Raw genomic sequence first — 20,034 nt, 5'->3', positions numbered from 1 at the left:
ATTATGCCTTAGTCCGTCCCTGTCTACCAGTTCGCAATGACAAATAAATTTGAAATACATTACGTCATTTATTCTTCTTTGGCCTTCAGATATCATATGAGCTACGCAATGTATAACCACAGAGGCTACTTTTTCTACTTGAACTTAGATGGCGTTAACCTGAGCTTTACATAAAAGTTCATCTACTTGAACTAAGATGGAGTTCGCGTCCCGCACCCCCGCGCACCTCAGCCTTCAACCCCAATTAGTGGCTTCATCTCATCCTATATAGAAAACGAAATATGGCAGCTCTACTTTGTATTTGCTTTGTGGTTCATGCGCTGTCGTTCATGGTTATGTTAATTAATTTTAAGGTTTTCTTGGCAATGTTAAAAGTGTTAGTATATCATAAGTACTTACCTACTTATTTGTGAAGTCTGTAATAACACACTGTGGCAATACTTTACTAGACAGGAATGTAATAAATCTAAATCTTCTTCAGCCAACAATCGTCCAACATCGACATAAATAGTACTTAGTGGACGGAGGATTAGGTACAGGGTGATGACGATGATACCTTCGGGAGTATTCAATCTTCTGGAGACTAAGAACTTGCGCCAATTTTATTTAATGAATGTCCATCATTAGGTACCTAGATCATGTCGTATTTTTTTTCTTGTTTACAGCTAAGCACTTATTTATTTATTTATTTATGCTTTTATTGCACAATTTACAAAAGTAGATGTACAATTAGGTGGACTTAATGCTAAGAGCATTCTCTACCAGTCAACCTGCAGGAGGTTCAGGAGCAGAAAGTAGGGTTACAATAGTTACAGTACCTATCACGGTATCGTAAATGACTGATAGTGATAACGATGTGCGTTCTAAAACTATGACCTCAGTATTAAGGTACATCAGTAGCTATACACGTATATTTTTGTACATTATCAAATTAACAAATCCTCAGTATTGGAATGAATGAATAGACTACCAACCGAGTATTCAATGTACGTAGGTACTTACTGCATCTTTGTTCTTTGTTGGGCAATTGAAAATATTTAACAACGTTATCGATCTTATAATGGAACTCAGTGCGCAACATTTGTTTATAGCACACGACACCAATCATCGAGTAGAAGCAGCCAGAGCATCCAGACGCCATCCATTGCTGTCTTTCTAAAGAAATCCTGACGCACTGGTCCATAAAGCCAGCAATGTACTGAATAAAGAAATTAGTGTAATCACAAGTGCAGATATTCTGAATCGTGCTGTCTTTGTCACACAATGTTTGAGTGGAAATACTTGACTCAGATTAACGATATATGAGCAAGATGGTGTGTCTCCACATACAAAAACAACGCATAAAACTGTCCGCATTTTATTTACATAATCTTCTCACCTAACTTATCCTAACTTATATTATAAATGCGAAAGTAACTATGTCTGTCTGTCTGTCTGTTACTCTTTCACGCCAAAACTACTGAACTGAACGGATTTAAATGAAATTTAGTATACATAATATGGTCTAGACCCTGAGAAAGAACATAGGCTACTTTTTATCCTGGAATTTATAAATAAGAGCTCAGATATGGAAGTGGGGTGTTTTAAAATATGTCGAGAAGTTTCTTTTGCACAACACTCCATCTAGTTCGTAAAGATATCGTTGCATATCGATCGCTCAGTGCACTCAAGATGATAATAATCGTCAATTCAGTATAAATGGCGAGTGCACTGGGTTCAGCTCGAGAGTTGTGAGCTGATTTTGAAAGCAATTTCGTGTCTGTTATTAAATTTTATTTTACTAAAAACTCAAGATGCCTTGCAAAGGTTGTGGTGACGGTAAGTGTATCGATTTGACTGCTAGTTTTTTTTTATCAATTTCCTTTATCAATATTGTGAGGGCAGAATATATACATATAATCTATTACGATATGTATGATATCTTCCTCTCATCTGAGCCTTCCGAGAGGATGTAGGTACATTCAAATCCTGGCAAGTGCGATCGTATAAAAATATTTTCAATTGAGGGGTTTAAGTTCTGTTATTTAGTCAAATTACGTGGAATTTTAATATTCTTTTGTGAAAACTATGTAATTGTTTGCACCACACATTGTTCTAAACCTAAGCTACATGCAAACTTCTGGCTTGTATCCCAGAATCTAAAAATAAAGCTCATCTATGTTCATATTTTTAACTATTCCAAATCGTATCGTATCCAGGCATAGATGTATCCAGGTAATAAGAATTTAGATAGATATTTATTATTTAGATAGATTGACATCGCTAAATTTAAAATTTCTGCCTTCAGAATCGATATCATTATTTTCATTAATTGCATAAAATCCGGAGATTTTTTAAAATTGATAAAATTAGTGTCACTGCAATGATTGATGCAAATGAATTAAAATTTTAATCTGAGTAGCAACAGCAAAGTGATTTTATAAGACATTTTACATGTTATTACCATTCATCGATGAGCCAATGATGTATTTTATAGAATAAAATAAAAATAAATATGTGGGGACATCTCACACACGGCCATCCGACCTCAAGCTAGGTAGAGCCTGTATTATGGGTATAATATAACAAATATCTGCCCCAGCCGGGAATCGAACCAGAATCACAGATTCCGTCAGTTTAAACTTTAAAGGATAGTTCAAAATGTTAATAACACCTCGGCAGTGTTGAAATATTGCATAATATTTAAACGTTTAAATACATTAACACCATTTGCCACGCTCCCATTTCATAATATTTTCGAATTGATATGCGACATCCTCACATAACAGACTAATTAAATGTTCAGAAACTTAGGTATGTACCTACCTAGTATTTCAGTAATAAAGTATTTATTGAGTCTAACTATATGCACTTTACGTACTTTATGGAAAGTTTATCTTGATAAGAAAATCCCAGGGGCATCCATAACGAATCAAAGAATTGGATTAGAAACAGTTTCTTGTATAAAAAATAACATATTTGTAAGTACCTATTCACTGAAATTTTTTCAATATTCTCATATATTCTTACGACCTTCTTGACGACCGAATGGCGTAGTGGTTAGTGACCCTGACTACTGAGCCGAAGGTCCCGGGTTCGATTCCCGGCTGGGGCAGATATTTGTTTAAACACAGATACTTACATGTTCTCGGGTCTTGGATGTGCCCGTAAAAAGGCCCGCCCCCTATTGCATTGGGACTAACATAAACGCTGGCGAAAAGTGGGTGCAGCAATGCACCTCTGCGTACCCCGCAAGGGAGTACATTAGTACAAGGTGTCAGTGTTTATATATCTTACCACCAGTACCATATTCCTACTAACAACAACAAAAAAATACTTGTAGTATTCACACACCAACCCGCACTAGGCCAGCGTGGTGGACTAGGCCTAAACCTTCCCTTCATTGGAAGGAGACCCGTGCCCCAGCAGTGGGGATGTGATGGGTCGTAATGATGATGATGATTCACAAACTTGAATTCATGCTTTCCCTTAAAACTGACGGCCAAATGAACATTCCTTGTTATTATTAATTGTTTAAATATATATTTATTATAGATATGTATATATAATTCTAAAAGATGTAGCTACTTATGTGAAAATAGGTTTTGTTAGGTACTTTAGTATACAACAATAAATTTAGTTATTAAGAGTTTAGCCACTTGTGTCCTTACCTCCAGGGTTGACTGGAAGAGATCGCGTTGAGGCGATAAGTCCGAACTTGTATACTAGTCTAGTTTAATTCTCTTCATTTTTTATTGTTATACCTATGTATATTGTATACAATAAAGTGTTTAAATAAAAAAATAATAATTCCTGTAAATTTCAGGCTGTAAATGCTCCGGCTCAGCTTGCTGTACGGCGTGCAAGTGCGACGCGGGCTGCCACTGCGCGGGCAAGAAGGAGACCGCGCCCGCCACCACCGTCAAGAAGTAGATAGAAGATGACAGAGGGAAGAAGATGAGGAGATGGAGATGTGTTTACGCGGATTGATGGTTCTAAAGCAATAATAAAAGTTATGTTTCGATTCGTGTCGTTAAAATCTGAAATTTTCACATGGCATAATGTGATTTATTTGATAAAGGTGATTTTGTTATGTAAAGATTTAGGTTTTGGTGGCTGTAAATTTTGAATTATCTTGCTAAGAATGATTGATTACATCACAATGTAAGGTATCTTCAAAAACTGTCATTTACAGGGATTTTAAATAAAGCACTAATATAGTAATATATTTTTCAGTATTTACCCATACTTACGTTATACTTTTTATTTTCATAACGGTTTACATACATTAATTATTACCTACAGTAAGTACTTACAGATGAATTAAGTGTATATTACATAATTAACTTTAACTATTAACTAAGAAATATTAGAGGAACTATAATTGAACTACATAACCACGACACTAAATAAAATAGTTTGAATAAATTCCAAAACGTCTCGTGGCTCATCTCATGCATGAATCTGAAAATTCAAAAACGTAAGTAAGTATTTACAATTTCAATACAGCTATGCTCCTATTGCTCCTATGTCCTCGCCGAAAACAAAGATGAGAGCGAAAGATAGCTTGGGATGAGATCCTGGGGGGTCACTCTATACTAACGAATAACTAACATACGGGAGCTGTCGTGCAATCAGAACCTTTAATACCACGAGATAGAGTCGTCAGCGCTCCGAAACTTCGTTTTTCGTCATATAGGGTGTAGTTCTATTATTTGACTTAGCGATAGTGTTCCAAAAAACTCTCGCTTTCATCTTGATACTGTTGTATTGTAGTTAAACTAGAATATAAAGTTCAAGAAGCAGTAGTAGATCTCACTGGCCACGTCGATGTGGTGACACTCGCAGGCGCCCACGCAGCCGTCTTCAGGCGACGATGACTTCGACGCTGAAACCAAAACACTTTTGTGAATATACTATGTTAATTTTTATCACGACGCAATGCACGATCTTGCGCGCAACCCAAATGTTTCATATGGACCATGAATTAGGGGACCCTGTCCCCTGTATATGCTATAATAACCTGGCCCCGAAAGTATACAAACATCAAATAAGGTATCTATATAAATGCTTGAAGAGGTAAATAAAACACATAATAATACGATAGCCAGCCTCATCATTTTCTTAAACAAATCAACTTACATGGAATCATCTCTTCAGACTTCATTGTTCAATTTGTGATGAATTTTAAGGTTCTTGAGCAGCCAATCCGTTGGATATATGCTGTTGGCTTAGCGGTGTTTGTTTACAGAGTGCTAGTGGATGCCAAATACAACTACTTAAGTATAACGTTTGACCAAGTAACGTCAACAATATAAAAACAGAAATTGGCCATGCCTTCTGAACTGTGAAGCGGCTGGCCTAGACTTGATCAAGGCTACTTTTTTATGTGACGGAAGCAATGGACGGAAGCGAGAAAATGGTAGATGGACAAGTAACCTTTTCAGAAACTTTTGTCTTAGCTAGAAAGATTTCTCAATAGTTCCTAGGTATCAAACATTGAGTGTATTATAAACCGGCTAGGTACTATAGCGAGTTGCGCAGTGGGCACACCCTGTTGTCCTGGAAAATAACCATAAATATAATAATTTCGTGTCCTAGAAAAGCCACACCAACCAGTGTCGTCTCACTACATGATAAATAAAAAAATTTAAGCTCATTAAAGTTTCTCGATTTTCTCTTTATGTAAAACTACCCAAAAACCCATAAATATAAAATTTATTGAAAGGGTCCGTAAGTATAGTATCTTTGTTATTAGCTATTACGTTTAACTAAAAATATACTTGATACAGTAACTCTTACAACTCCTTTCTCTTTAATATATTAGTAAAAAAAAAACTAACTAGTGCTGCAAATTGCAATGAAATACATAAAGGAGCTATGATTACTTGTCAATCCTTCTAGAACTTTCATTTGTGCTGCGCGTTGATGTCTTTTGTATGGCGCTGGCAGGACGTACTCTGATATTCATTTTGATGATTAATTGTCTATGTAAAAAATCAACAACCTTAATAAATATAAATACGTACCGAAATGTTATAGGATACATCGTTAACCAAGGGGTTATAACTTATTATTTTATTCCCCGAGGTGGGGTTTAGCGAGAGAGCCTTGTGAGATCCTTTAGTCCGAGGGAATTCATCCGAGATAAATACCTTTCATTACAAATACAATAGAGCGGTGGTAGCTCAGTCGGGTAAGCGCCCGCTTCTCACGCAAGAGATGCGGGTTCCGAATCCCGGCGCTGATATGTACCAATGAGTTCTTTTTTATAACTTAAGTACAATGTATACCATCGCTCTTACGGTGAAGGAAAACATGGTGAGGAAACCCGCATATCTAGATTTAGCACATCTAGATATGTAAACCCACCAACCTGCAGTGGACCACCGTGGTGGGAAATGGTCCAAGCTTTGGAAGGCAGTTTAGACCTTGGGGATATGCACAAAGATTTCACTCGAGAGAGCCAGGTGCAGGTACTTACACCCCCACAGAGAATAGAATAGAATACAAATACAAGAAAAAAAAACAAGAATATAAAATATGATTACCTTGATAAGGTAAAATATAATCAGGCGTTCGGTTTTAGATGGTTTTTACTTGAAATCCACCATCTTTCATCATCAACATTTAATTTTGCATTCTATAATTTTCCCCAGGGACGAAAAGAGATATTTACACTACCCATTTTACTAAATTTCAGAAAAGAGTAGGTAATAAAAAATAAATAGTTTGATCAGCGTTTGATTAAAATCTAACGCCTTGTTAAATATGTTCGCAAAGATTCACTGAAGCTGCTTTGCAGGTTTCCTTCCTATAGGTATCCTTTTTATAGGTATTTATGTTAGAAGTGCATGAAAGTTTCCATACAATACATTGATATTCTATTGTAATAGTTATCCTGTGCTATGTTATATTTATTCAAATGAGCATTTTTTTTATTTCTTACTGAGTACTTTACTTACCTACGTATTTTAGGTACAACGGTACTTAGGTACAAAAAAAAAGTGTCTACCTACAAGTGAAGTCCTACACTTAGTCCCTGACCGAAATACGCCACCCTGTATATATACAGAGGATGTTGCAGAAATTGTTGGTGCAAAAAGTTAATTTTCTAGACACTGTCGCCTTTGCTCAACCGATGTCGATCGTTAAATCGAATCGATAATGTAAAGTCAGATTGGTCGTTATTGTGATCGTATTGTTAAGGCTAACACGATCTAACTAACTACTACAAGAGTTCAAAGGGATTTCGTGCAATAAATAGAACTTTTGAAAAATATGTCTTCTTATCGCTAGTAAGTACCTAAATGCTTTTCTTAATGCAAAGTAGTAGCAGAGAAATCATAAAAAACTATAAAAATATCCTTCACCAAACATAATTTATTACAGGAAATTACAATAGAATACAGTATGCAGCCATAATGGTAAGAAAGGTAAGGCTTATGGCCACAGCAAAACACACGTTAGCAATTAGTTTGACTAACATTCTGGTTCAGAAGAAGAACGAAGGCATTAGAAGGTGGAAGAGAAGGCTGGTGAAGATGTGATAGTCTTGAGTTTAGCAACAGCCACCTGTGAATAAAAAACATTATAACTATTAGTGAAAGTTAGCGGGAACCATTATTATTAATTATTATACCATGGCGGACGGCGGGATACAAAATAAATACGTCAAGCTGATTTTCTTTTTCGTGTCTGTAAAAAACTAAACACTAGACACTAGACACTAGAGCGCGCCTAAGCTTGACCTAATAGTAAAGTAATGAAGATTGATTCTTGATCTTAATTTGTTCGATAAGATTGGGCTAATTATGAACTGAAACTTATCAACCCGTCTTGGGCTAGACTAAAGTTTGTAACCATGGTTAAATTATTGGAAAATTTAGTTCTATTTTCTATAGCGTCGTATTTGGCCAATTTGCTACGAACCTTTGGAGCCGTCATCACAGCACTTGTCATCGGCGCATGCGCACGAATCCTTGCAGGAGTCCGCGCAAGTGTCTGGAAAATGAAACCTTTGTTACCTTTTGTTACAGTAAATAAAAATGGTGTATTTAAAATATCATAACATTTGAAATTTCATAATTTAGATTACTCAATGTGTAGAGATACCATCTAGACAGGTGACCGGTAGTGGTGGCGCTTTCCTAATCGTGGTATCTCTACACTGGCTGGATGAGGAAGGACCGAGGACAGAGTGTTGTGGCGCTCCTTGGGAGGCCGATGTCCAGCAGTAGACCAATACTGGCTGATGATCATGATTATTTTTTAGAGTTACATAAAAGAAAACTTGAAGAAATTCTGAAAAATAATGGTCTCACCTTTGCAGGGTTCACAGGGGCTAGGCATCTTGTATAGTTGGTTGGTGGCTGTGAGCTCAAACTATACTTCAGTGGCACAGAACTAGATGTTTTATACCAAACGAAATACTGTAAAAAGTGACCCGACTGAAGGTGACAACTAGAGTAGAACAAGGTTACCTAACAATATTAGGAAAAAAACTTTTCTGTAGGCTTTGGTTTTTCTGGGCTGAAGAACACAAATTGTTAATAAGTGGGTAATAAAAATATTTGCACTCCAATGAAACTATAAAATTTTCAGTCATTGGTACATGGTACCTGATATTGACCATAATCATACATCCTAACTAATATAGTCTAGCTAGACCCTCAGAAAGAACATAGGCTACTTTTTATCATATATTATTAATATATTATGGTTTAGGTTTTTAAACAATTTTCCATTAATAACCTATGAGCTAAGTTAAAAAAAACTTTTAGTAGTTGCTATTAGGGTGATTGATGGATGATGGGTAGCGTTTTTTATTCGTAGTAAGTATTTGAAATAATCTGAAAAAACGAGCAATTTTCAAGGTTTTCCCAGTAGCTTCCAACGTTTTGCTCGATTTGATATCGACAATGCTTGCAGATACTTTTATTACGTTTTTCCGGCTATTCCTAAACCCACTTCCTAATATCGAGCAAACAAAGCTTATTTCAAATAAGTTTCAATGGCGGAAACTATTTAAAACTATGAAGATATATTTTTATTATCATTTCCTAACACAAGCTCGGAGCAAGTGCAAGTCAGACGATCAAAATGTGCCAAACTACAGAAGGTAACATAACAAAAGTAAATTTTATAATGCTTAGTGCCTAATTATAGTTGCATGTACTAAAAAAATCTGCTGTTACCCGAAAGAAAGAAGCCGACGTTAAATAATGAAACGGAAATATGACACAGCAAAATTAGTCAAATTACGTTAGTCTAACTCAGTGTTATATTGGAATTTATATTTGGTACGTCTACCAGGGCCCTCCCAATCCGCTGGTATTTAACAACCACCTTCTGCTTCCAGCCTCCTTCTCTCAACACGAGATCCTCCGCCCTGCTCACAAGACTCTGAGCCCGGCAGAATGTCCTCAATGCTCACAGGCCAAGTCTGCCTTCTGGCTGCAGGTGTTATTCACCATCCTAGGAGTGCTGGTCGCCGTGTCAGCCGCCTACCTGATGGTGGCCACAGACTCTAGGCTGTATCTGGTGTTCTGGATCGCCTACTCTGTGTTAAGACGGATGATGAAGAAGAAGACTCATGTTAAGGCTGATTAGCGAATTAAGGAAATATTTGGAGATGGATTAGTGTAGGTTTCAGTTTATTTATTGTTCGTGTAGTTGAAAATAATAAAAATTATAGTAAATTATTTATTCAGAGATACTCTGGTAATAGGCTAGGTAAAATTTTATGCACGTGATGCCCGTAAATTAATAAATAAGTTGCGAGTTGCTGTAAACTATAAAAATACTGTGTTTAATTTGAAAAATTTTAGTAAAATTATATCAAACCTTAGGTAAAATGTAGTAATGGGTAAGAATCGTGCATCCGTACCTAGGCGAGTAAGATACGTAATATAACTCAGTGCTTCTAAGGACATCGACCTCACGATCAGAGGTAGAAATGCACACTTCTTGCCGTTTCCTCCATTCACCCATTGTAACTTGACTATACACATAGACCGAGGTAGACTAGACTGATGGGAGTCTATTATAGTGATCATATCATCAAGGAATTTAATGGACTCCTTTCGAAATGAGCCGTAAAATATGGTCAGTTAAGCCTTGGTTTGGTAAGTTAACAGACTTTATAAAAAAACGTACTTATACTTAAATATATAGTTTTCATACACATCCTTTTTGTAACGCATCTATCTGTGTCTATGTATTTTGCATCCTCGAAGTGTTCTTATTTATTCTAAGCACTGTTTAGTGTATGAGTTGATAGAGGCATTGCAATAAAAGTTAGACGATAGTTTTGGCCCCTGTCCGAGGCAGTAAGACAAGTGTGATTCATCATGAGACCCATGAGCCACAGTTCAATCAACTTGTTACATAAATTGCTCTGGATGCCTCATTACAATTGGACTAGTCATCCTCGTGTACCATGTTATTATTTTGTATCGCAGAGAAAAAAAAAAAACACGCACTCACGCCTTGTACTAATGTACTCCCTTGCGGGGTAGGCAGAGGTGTATTGCTGCACCCACTTTTCGCCAGAGTGTATGTTAGTCCCAATGTAATAGGGGGCGTGCCTATTGCCATTTTACGGGCACATCCAAGACCCGAGAACAAATATCTGTGTTTAAACAAATATTTTTTTTTTATCGCAGAAACTACCTACATATATACTCATAATAATTATCTAGGTATGTATGAATATCTATTATCGATTAAGTAGGTATATATAGGATATATCTACTCATACCAGCGTCTGCCGGGTGTATCAAAGAGGCTGTAGCTTATATAGTAGGTACCTACATATAATCGGAAAATTTAATTTTATCAACTTAACGCCTAAGAATTTTATTTGTAAGTACGATAATTTTCAAGAATTTCACTAGTAGCGTTAACATACATTGTTAGTAACTTACTTACCTACATTTAAATAGGAACATGTAAATAATATTTAAGTAAAAAAGTGGAAAAGCACCGAAAAAAAGAACATACTGGGTACCTACATAGGCTTTTTATTGACAATCCCACATGCCATGATTCGAGTAGGTACCGATGGTAAAAACTAAAAAGTTATTCACCGTATCTAATTCGTAAGAAGTAACCGGTTGGTCGCGTGTTTTTGTTTACTGCTTGCTCTGGGTACATGCACCTTGCCTTGGACCATAAAAAAACAGTATCTTTATAATAGTCGAGGAGCTGGACACACAATTAATGCTAAGTATGTGAAGATCGGTGCCAAGTCACTACAACTAGCACACAGTCTGATATAACTTGTAACTCCATAGTTTTTTTGTAGATAAAGTGATACGGAAAGTAATTAGGTACCTATGTCTAACTACTTTATTATAACTAAGTTTTTAAGTTACTGGAAGAACGACCTATACAATGTGTAGAGTTTATTTATATTTATTTATTTATCAAATATGGAACACCAGCAGTTTACACAACACACACTGATAACTTATTCATTATTACTTACAAATTTTGTTGCGAAAACCATTTATAGGTGTACACGTTATTATCAAAGAATCTTATCTTAAAAACAACATAATATTAAAGTAGGAGTTTAAACATAAAGAAATACATAGGTTATAGTTATATACATAGAAATAAATAGAGTTACAACATAGGTACACACATAGCCCGTAAATCGTCCAATGCAGGACACACAGGGTCCGAAGACAGGAGGATTATTGCCATAATCTCCACGCTTATTGGACCCTCGCCCCAGTAGTCGTTGTGTGTGTTCTGTGAAGAAAGGTAATATTTAAACACATAAAACTAGATGGATTATAAACATGATGTCCTACTCCCGGTCCACCTATCACTGAGATCCCCACGACCCCCCCTTCGCCCAGTTATTGACCCGGCGGCGGCGGCGGCGGCGGCGGCGGCGGCGCGCGCACCCAGCCCGCCCCAGTGCGCCTCGGTCTAGCATCTAGACCACTATCAGCCGCTGAGCTACCAACATGCCCGCCCCGTGTGAATCTTGCAAGGGTGAGTTAGCATTTTTACTGTAATTATGTAGATTTTGGGACCTTGGAAGGGCTTTTCCGAAGGGCTGTTCGTACGAATCATTTGGTAATTCTGGCGCTTCCTTTTAATTTTTGACTGATTCCTTTGTGATGTTTTGGCGATCAGCTGAATATCTCTGAAGGAATGAATAGGTATAGTTATTGACTTTTGCAAACAACAATATTTTGGTTTTTAAACTTTCCTATTTTAGTGAAATGTTTAGTTGTTTTGTTAGGAATAGTGCTCTAAAAGTTGCATAAAATCCAAGCGTATATTTGGATGTAGGATGTTTCTAGAACAATAGTGCAACAAAAAGCTACCCTTAGTTATACTTTAGATAGAAAATCAATTTTACATTGCATGTTGCGCATGTCATGAATGACATAACTATCTACAATAGATATAGAGCCTCTACCCATCCTAATATATTTTTAATCTTTGCAAGGATCGATCAAGATACCTGTGGTATCATTGACATATAATATTGTATGCTATCGAGTGTTTTCATGAAAGATTATTGCAAACAACTTTTGAACGATTTCTATGGATCACATTAACTTCAATTTTAAAAAATTACGGTTAGGGAATTAAAGTTAGGGCCATATGAAGTGAATTTTCCCTCAACAACAACGTCTGACCCTAACCGTGAGTTGCCGCGTAAGGTCAAAAAACACCTGTTGCCAGAGATGTTCGTGGTCTCTAGTGGTCTATAGGTACTCGAGAACTGGCCATGGCCACTTGCCATCATCATCCCAATCACGATCACGTCCCCACTACTGGGGCACGGATCAACTTCCAATGAAGGGTGGGTGTTAGGCTTATAGTATAGTCTCCACCACTCTGGCCTAGTGCGGGTTGGTCAACCCGGCTGTCCACCACTGGCCACTGGTCTTATAAATAAATGTGGTTGTTTCCAGACAGCTGCGGCGGCGGCAAAGCGGCGTGCGGCGCGGGCTGCACGTGCGGCCCGAGCTGCGCCTGCGGGGACGGGAAGGCCTCAGGTGACTACCGCATTGTTTATAGTTATAGAAGCCCCCGTAGTAGCACCTTAATGCGACATAATTCTTCTTCGACTGTGACTGAATCCTCTTCGACTGCCACTTAATGTTGATGGTATTAGACCCCCTGCAGACTGCAGACGGCGCAGATTACTCGGCCTTAGTGTGAGGCCCCACTGCTTCGATGCGTTGCGTCGGGGTTGCGTCATGCCCATCATTACTTATCCATCATATTATCTAACTATACTTATACATACAGTAGGTATACAGACGCACATCGCACATACCTATCTAGTAAAGTCTCAACTAGACTTTCTTTCACCTCAAGTTTGATCACAATGGGTGGCCCAGTAGACATTTTTACAGTTGCAATGATCAATATTTTCATGCACTCGAGGGAACGATACTAACCTTTTCATTTTTTATGCTATTTTCAGGGGGAAAGCCATGCTGCCAAGGATCTAAGAAGTAATTGTCTCAATGAGGCTGGAGAATGACGAAGATGGAGTGAAGGATGGCTATGCTTAGAGTTAAACTACAGTATTTTATTATTTAGGTATCAGATAAATTATGTTTAGACTGGCTAATTTGATATTTCAGAGAAATTTATGAGGTAGGCAATTAAATCGAGAATTATTTTGCTATTTGGAATTTAGAATTTTATATATTAATCTTATATACCTAATTTGTTACGACATATTTTATGGAGAAATTTAATAGTCTTGCTATTGAAGTCTCATGGAATAATTATATGTTGCAGAAGAGACGGCTTTGTAGTTTATAAAATAATTTAACTCTTATTTCAGTATTTATTAATTATATTACGTGAACTGGTGAGAATACTCCTCCAGAAGTACTGGCAATACTCATTAGATGTAATAAAAATGCGACATCGTATTTAATTAGAAAAAGAATTAGATTTAGGTTAGATCTAGAATATTTAAAAAATATATTATATATTTATGCAGTTTGTTGCAGTTTAATGTTACCTTCCCACATAATAGAAAACATAACACTAACCTACATAGCTATGTGTAGGTACTTAAACTAAGATGGTAGATACATAGTAGTTAGATGCAAGGAATAGTAATTCAAACAATATTCTATTTTAAATAAAACATCTTTATTTACGACAAATATAATAATATATGAAATGTACCTATGCTAATATATGAATACAATAATGGAAGCAATGGTACTTTGTGTCTTACATTACTAGATAGTTTCTTAAATCTATAATAGGAATAAATCATATTATTATTCCGCTGTGTTAACACTTAACACAGAGTCAAATACAAAAGACATAAGAAATAAATGAAACATAAAAAATATCAAAAAGTTTATTTCATATAATTTCCAATAAGATATAAAATCATAATTTACAACTAATATCAAAATAATTCAGTCTAATATCAACATACACATTTAAATGAGTTTTTGTCTTAAATATACACACAATCATCACACATAATATTCACATCACTCATGTTGAATGCTGATATTGCCCTGAAAAACAATACTTAGGGCGAATGTCACCATTACAAGTTTAACCATGTGGTTATATTTAATCTATCCATGGTAGAAGTACCCAGCTGTCATTATACCACAGTGTACAAAATGACAGGTGGAGATTTAGGTAAACCATGGATAAAACATTGATGCCATTCGCCCTTTAAGTTTTAAATAAATTTCAGGCTTGGCCTGGACTCAAGTAATTCAGCTTCAAAAGCATCATATTTTGTACAAAATTATTCGAAAAATGAGACACAGAGTACACTATACCTTAAACCACGAGGTGGCGACGCGAAATACCTTAGCGGCTTTGTAATAGCGTGGCCTCAGATTGATTATCAAAATTGGACCAATCGCAGGGCGTGCTACTACGAAACGCCGCTTAAAACATTAATGTAGTAAACTTGTTTGGCATACCTACACCTACAGCCTGATCCAAAGTCATCATAAAAATATATAAGTACTTAGGTAGGTATTTACATGGGGCAAATACGACATCTCTGAAAACTAAGCCACGTTACAGTAAAACCAAACAATAGTCACCCTAGAAAAATTACCACCCAACTTTCATTTTTAACAATTTAGTAAATACATTCTATGGGCGATTGGAAATAAAGTTACCTGAAAGGTACATATTTCATGGTGAAAGAGTAACAAAATTCACTTTATACCTACCGGCTAGGTAATCAATACTAGTCACATAAAATATATAACTTTATATCGAGGGGACCTTGCTAATGGACGACCAGTCGATCAGTACCTAGTAGTTATTTGACATGCTTTAGACTTTCAGACTTACAACGATTATAAGTTAAGTAGGTAGGTATACCTCATATAAAATACAATTATTGTATTGTATCAATATCATTACACATTTTCTACGTAACACACTACGTAAGTGTATTCTACGTGAAACTTTTAAAGGTAAACAGCTTATTAATAGTAAATAATGTCAATATATTGTAACAACAGCTAGATAGAAGAATATAATAAGATTTTATCTGAATACGGTTTATTACACCTTTCCAATTCTAATCAAAGTAGCCCACAGTATTTTAAGTTCTGTCATGCCCAGTTAGACCCCTGATAGTCATGTTAAGCAGAAGTCGATTATAGAATGCAACTCTGTGATTGGCTGAATTTTCGTTGAAGAAAACTTAAGTTCAAGCTTAAATATCTTAATTACTCAAGTGCGAAACTAAAAGATGGACTTAAGTACCCGGTACATAGTTTCCTGATGAGCAAGACCGTGAATAAACTCATATGGCGCCCTCTAGAAGAGGCCTATGTCAGAAAGAGAAAGGTTTAACAAGCCCATAAGCACCCTACGAAAAATAGAACATTGGTTTTTTCATTTCACAATTACAACATAGATTAAACAGCACATCTTATATATTTAAAACATGATCAATAGAAGTAGACATAGGTTTAAAATATACTCATCCACTTTCCAACAGTTAGCTCATGAGCTAGTTATGTTAATATCTAAATCGATAACATTGTCAAATCTCAAAATAGGTATTTAACATTGTAATAAATTCACTTTGTTTCAAACAACACAACCTAACACACAGCAGACTTAAATAAAAAAATATCTAACGTAATTAATCGAAAACAGCCAGTCGTAAAAACAAAGTACACCTATCACTCAAAAACTTAACAGAACGAAAAATAAAAATAAAACTTAATTTTATAACTCCTGATTTGCTGAGAGATGGCAAAGGGAGTTCAAACTATGGGACACCAACATTAATTTTGTTTTCATAAATATTTATTATAACGTGATTAAGATCCTTTTAAATAAACGCCCCCAATCAGAACTAATACATCTGCTATGACTGAAAATAAACCTTAACAAATGAAAGTTACAGGGAGGCTTTTCCCTGACACAGTTTTATCGATAAAAAACACTAGGATCACTGAAAATCACAATAGTTGTAGTAGTCTATGGTAGCGTCTAGGTTGTCTATGGCACGGCCTCTTCGTCGGTTCCTTCTTCTGAGTCGTACACGGGCGCTCCGTTCTTCATTTGAATCACGGACTTCTTCCGGTGTCTATGCTCTTTCAGATCTTGCTCAATGTCTCTGAAATTGGACCAAATTGGTAAGTAAAATAAAGCTCTAAATTCCATGTAAATACTAGAGACGTGAAAATCAAGATAAAAATCATAAGTAGTTTGATAGGGACCAAAATGGAATAGGTAAGCAGGCTTACTCGTTGTTTTTTTATGACACCTATGTTATAGTATAGCTGACAAATAATTTGATTACAGAAGAAGAAAATGGCAGCCATCTTGGATTTAAGGCATTTTAAATGTAAAATGGCTCCCTTATGAGCATCAGCGTCTTTCCTTATCACAACCCCGGCATGACGCGCACCAATGGCGATGCGCGGTTTACACTCGTTCCGCCGGCACTTCCAACGGATCTAATGTTAGCCTTCAGAAATACATATTTTATTATACATTTATACACATGTACCCGTTTTATACTGACCTACAGCTAATAAGCGGGTGCAGTGCGGACTTGAGGCTCGCGAACAGGTCGGGGTAGCGCGCCTCCTGCGCCGCCAGGATGTGCCGCGCCGACGCGAACTCGTCGGAGGAGAAGGAGTAATCCTTGTGGGTCTTGGAGGGGGAGGAGGGTTTGCTGTGGGAATAAAAGTGATGTTATATAAAGTTGTCTTAGTTTTGATAAGGCTATGAGAATAAGGATCGGATGCAAGAACTCCGATGTTTTGCCCTATTATGAGTGAAGTTTAGCCTATTTACTCTTATGGTCGAGGATGTGTTTAAATTAATTTCATGCAAAGTATACCTCCTTTCCAAGAAGATGTAGTAGTACAGGTTGGATAGTTTGTCGAAAACTATAAAAGTTAACGTTTTCTCGCATACAAAGTGGCGCCTCTACCGGGAACTATCATGAAACTTTTGACACATAATTGTATGCATAATTATGACAGAAGAAAATGTTACTGCTCGTACGTTTTTCACCACCCCGAGGGGTCTCACCACCCCGAGGCGACTCTCCTTGTGAGTACTGTGGCTATACGCTGCAGCAGCTAGATCCACTACTCCATGGATCCCTGATGTCAGACTACCGTCTGACTGAAGTTAAAGTGCCTGTAGTTTATGACCGAGTCGTCGAGAGCTATACTAAAATTATATCATTTAGTTTAGAAAATGGATTACGTGCTCGTACTAGGGGGTCATGTCCTAGGTAGGTACAGTAATGTCAAAACTAACTGACCGAAATGAAAATTTAAGTACTCAGCACCTACAAACAGATCCAACTCACCATTCCCCATCATCGCTATGCTCCGGACTACCCTCCCCGCGCCCGGCCGCGCCGCGGAACTCCGGCAGCAGAGCGCGCCCGAACGCGGCCAGGTCGCGCTCGCGGACGTAGATGAACGGCCGGATTACACGGAGGTTGTGTTCTCTGGGGAGAGGGGAAATAAATTATTGAGTAATTTTTATACGGCTCCGGCAGTTACGGAATAGATGATAAGTCGCGCTCGCGGACGTAGATGAACGGTCGGATTACTCGGAGGTTCTGCTCTCTAAGGAAGAGGGATATAAAATGTTTAGGTAAGAGTATTCGATGCAAATATTTGAAAACGATTATACTGGTATTTAACTAATTCTTGGAGTCTCGAAAAACATCTAATAACTCAATCAATGTAAGTAGTCCACATTGATCTGGAATCTGATGACGTTCGGCCTACGCATGGTAGGTACCTACGCACCGCAAAGTGTTGAGTGTCTAAAGGTGAAAATTGGCGGCGGACAAAATAAGGTTGCGGTATACGACATTAGACAGACGTCGCAACGTCACTGGTGATATTTATGTATTTATACGGACCCGGACGTGTCGCATCGAATAAAATCCATTAGTAAATAGAAAATCATGCCACTCACCACCTATGAACAATATAGGTACTCCATTATTAGCTAGGTGACTCACCGGAGTGTCACATGCGCCTTGTGAGCCGCGAGCGCGTGGTGGCGCATGGCGGCGGCGTCCAACGTCTGCGCCACGGCCAGCGTGGAGTACGCGTGCGACGCCGCCGCGCGGTACTGTGTCTAGTAACTAGGTGACTCATCTACTAGCCAGGTGACTCACCTAAGTGTCACGTGCGCCTTGTGCGCGGCGAGCGCGTGGCGGCGCATGGCGGACGCGAGGAAGGCGCGCGCGGCGGCGTCCAACGTCTGCGCCACGGCTAGTGTGGAGTACGCGTGCGACGCCGCCGCTCGGTACGCGCCGCGACGGACCAGGTGCGTGCCCCAGCGGGGGACCACTGAGGTGCTGTGTCCTGGGGAGAGAAGTTAAAAAAGAAATTAGTCAACAATGAGAAAATGTCGGGGTCACCACTGTTGGAAATAGTTCAGATGAAAACCTATAGATATGCTGAGGAAATTTGTATGAAAATTAAATATATGAAATCAAAGATCTGAAGAGTTATAACTTGTTAATTTTATTATTCTTTTTTGGTGTTGGTACACTTGGTACATACATTATATTTATCATGTCGGGGTCACCACTGTTGGAAATTGTTGGGATGACTAGTTACAGTCTATGCTGAAGTCGTGCTTCAAACGAAAATATACAATAAGTCTCATTGTACTCTTTATTCGTGTCGGATCATAATGTCACTAAGGTCGAAGCTTATGAAGGGAGTTTAGACCTTAGCCTAAATATATATGCATGCACAAAGATTCCATTTGTGAGAGCCAGGTGCCACTTTCACCCTCCACATATAATAGTATAGGTGCTTACTGCGTGAGTCTGTGTCGTCGTGTCGGTCCTGGTACAGGAAGCGTACTCCGAGCGAGCGACAGTACGCCATCAGGTGCAGGGGGTCCACTTCCGATTGGGGCTCGTGCACGAATAGCGCGCCTGGAAGATAATGAATGTGTTTTAGTAAAAGTAAAAGTTTAGGCCGATTGGTCCCTAATGGAAAACCTTTATTAACATGGATTGATCTATCAAGTAGCCTCACCAAGCCACAAAGCTTAAGTAACAGTTGTGACCTAGCCAAATTGCCATGCAACTGTTAGACTTTAGTACGTAAAACCCCATTACAGAGATTTCACAGGTAAACTAAAAAGCTGTTGTAAATCGATACTACTCGATACTGACAAAATCTGAAGGCCCTTGGTTTGATTAAAACTTATAGATGCAATAAATGATTGAGTATTGATTCTAGATAGGCTCTTGGTTATTATACCCTCTTCCATCAGAAAACACATCACGTCATTTATTGCACCTGCCCATGACCTGCCCCTAACGCTAAAGCAGAATCATCTATTTCCACATTCTTTACTCTTGCTCAAATAATTACGTTTCCACTCACCTATAGAGAAGTGCAGTCCTTTAGCACGCCCGTAGAACTGGTACTGGTGCATTGTGTGTAGTAACGCGATGGACTCCCGCGAGCCGGACAGACACACCAGCACCTTGTCGCCTGCCCGCACCATGCCGTACTCGTGGATCGCCTGCGTGTGAAACGTGACGGA

The 20,034-nt window shown here is 37.9% G+C and overlaps 1 protein-coding gene and 4 long non-coding RNA genes across 5 annotated transcripts in view; 2 read left to right on the top strand and 3 right to left on the bottom strand.

Annotated features, from left to right (window-relative positions):
* The first annotated feature begins 1,553 nt into the window (after positions 1-1,553).
* Positions 1,554-3,918, top strand: LOC125489472. Its single transcript, XR_007267027.1, has 2 exons — positions 1,554-1,818; positions 3,806-3,918. It is a non-coding gene; the product is annotated as an uncharacterized LOC125489472 (long non-coding RNA).
* Positions 3,919-4,011: 93 nt separating this feature from the next.
* On the bottom strand, positions 4,012-5,030 carry LOC125489473. Its single transcript, XR_007267028.1, has 2 exons — positions 4,799-5,030; positions 4,012-4,443 (listed from the first exon to the last, which is right to left on the bottom strand). It is a non-coding gene; the product is annotated as an uncharacterized LOC125489473 (long non-coding RNA).
* Positions 5,031-7,342: 2,312 nt separating this feature from the next.
* LOC105383476 lies at positions 7,343-8,436 on the bottom strand. Its single transcript, XR_960584.3, has 3 exons — positions 8,304-8,436; positions 7,912-7,983; positions 7,343-7,554 (listed from the first exon to the last, which is right to left on the bottom strand). It is a non-coding gene; the product is annotated as an uncharacterized LOC105383476 (long non-coding RNA).
* Positions 8,437-11,858: 3,422 nt separating this feature from the next.
* On the top strand, positions 11,859-13,614 carry LOC105397213. The gene is made up of 3 exons (XR_007267060.1): positions 11,859-11,988; positions 12,924-13,007; positions 13,442-13,614. It is a non-coding gene; the product is annotated as an uncharacterized LOC105397213 (long non-coding RNA).
* Positions 13,615-14,105: 491 nt separating this feature from the next.
* LOC105383502 overlaps positions 14,106-20,034 on the bottom strand; it is a 54,415-nt gene continuing 48,486 nt past the window's right edge. The window contains exons 12-17 of the mRNA XM_048625586.1: positions 19,872-20,013; positions 19,295-19,414; positions 18,641-18,830; positions 17,813-17,956; positions 17,012-17,164; positions 14,106-16,600 (exon numbers count right to left, since the gene is read on the bottom strand). Of these exons, the coding sequence (XP_048481543.1) occupies positions 16,483-16,600; positions 17,012-17,164; positions 17,813-17,956; positions 18,641-18,830; positions 19,295-19,414; positions 19,872-20,013 (867 nt within the window). The 3' untranslated portion in view covers positions 14,106-16,482. The remainder of the gene's footprint in view (positions 16,601-17,011; positions 17,165-17,812; positions 17,957-18,640; positions 18,831-19,294; positions 19,415-19,871; positions 20,014-20,034) is intronic.

Source organism: Plutella xylostella, chromosome 14 (genome assembly GCF_932276165.1).
Source record: "Plutella xylostella chromosome 14, ilPluXylo3.1, whole genome shotgun sequence".
Lineage (NCBI taxonomy): Eukaryota > Metazoa > Arthropoda > Insecta > Lepidoptera > Plutellidae > Plutella > Plutella xylostella.
The sequence above is the reverse complement of the archived record's forward strand: the minus strand, read 5'-3'. Positions and strand labels throughout refer to the sequence as shown.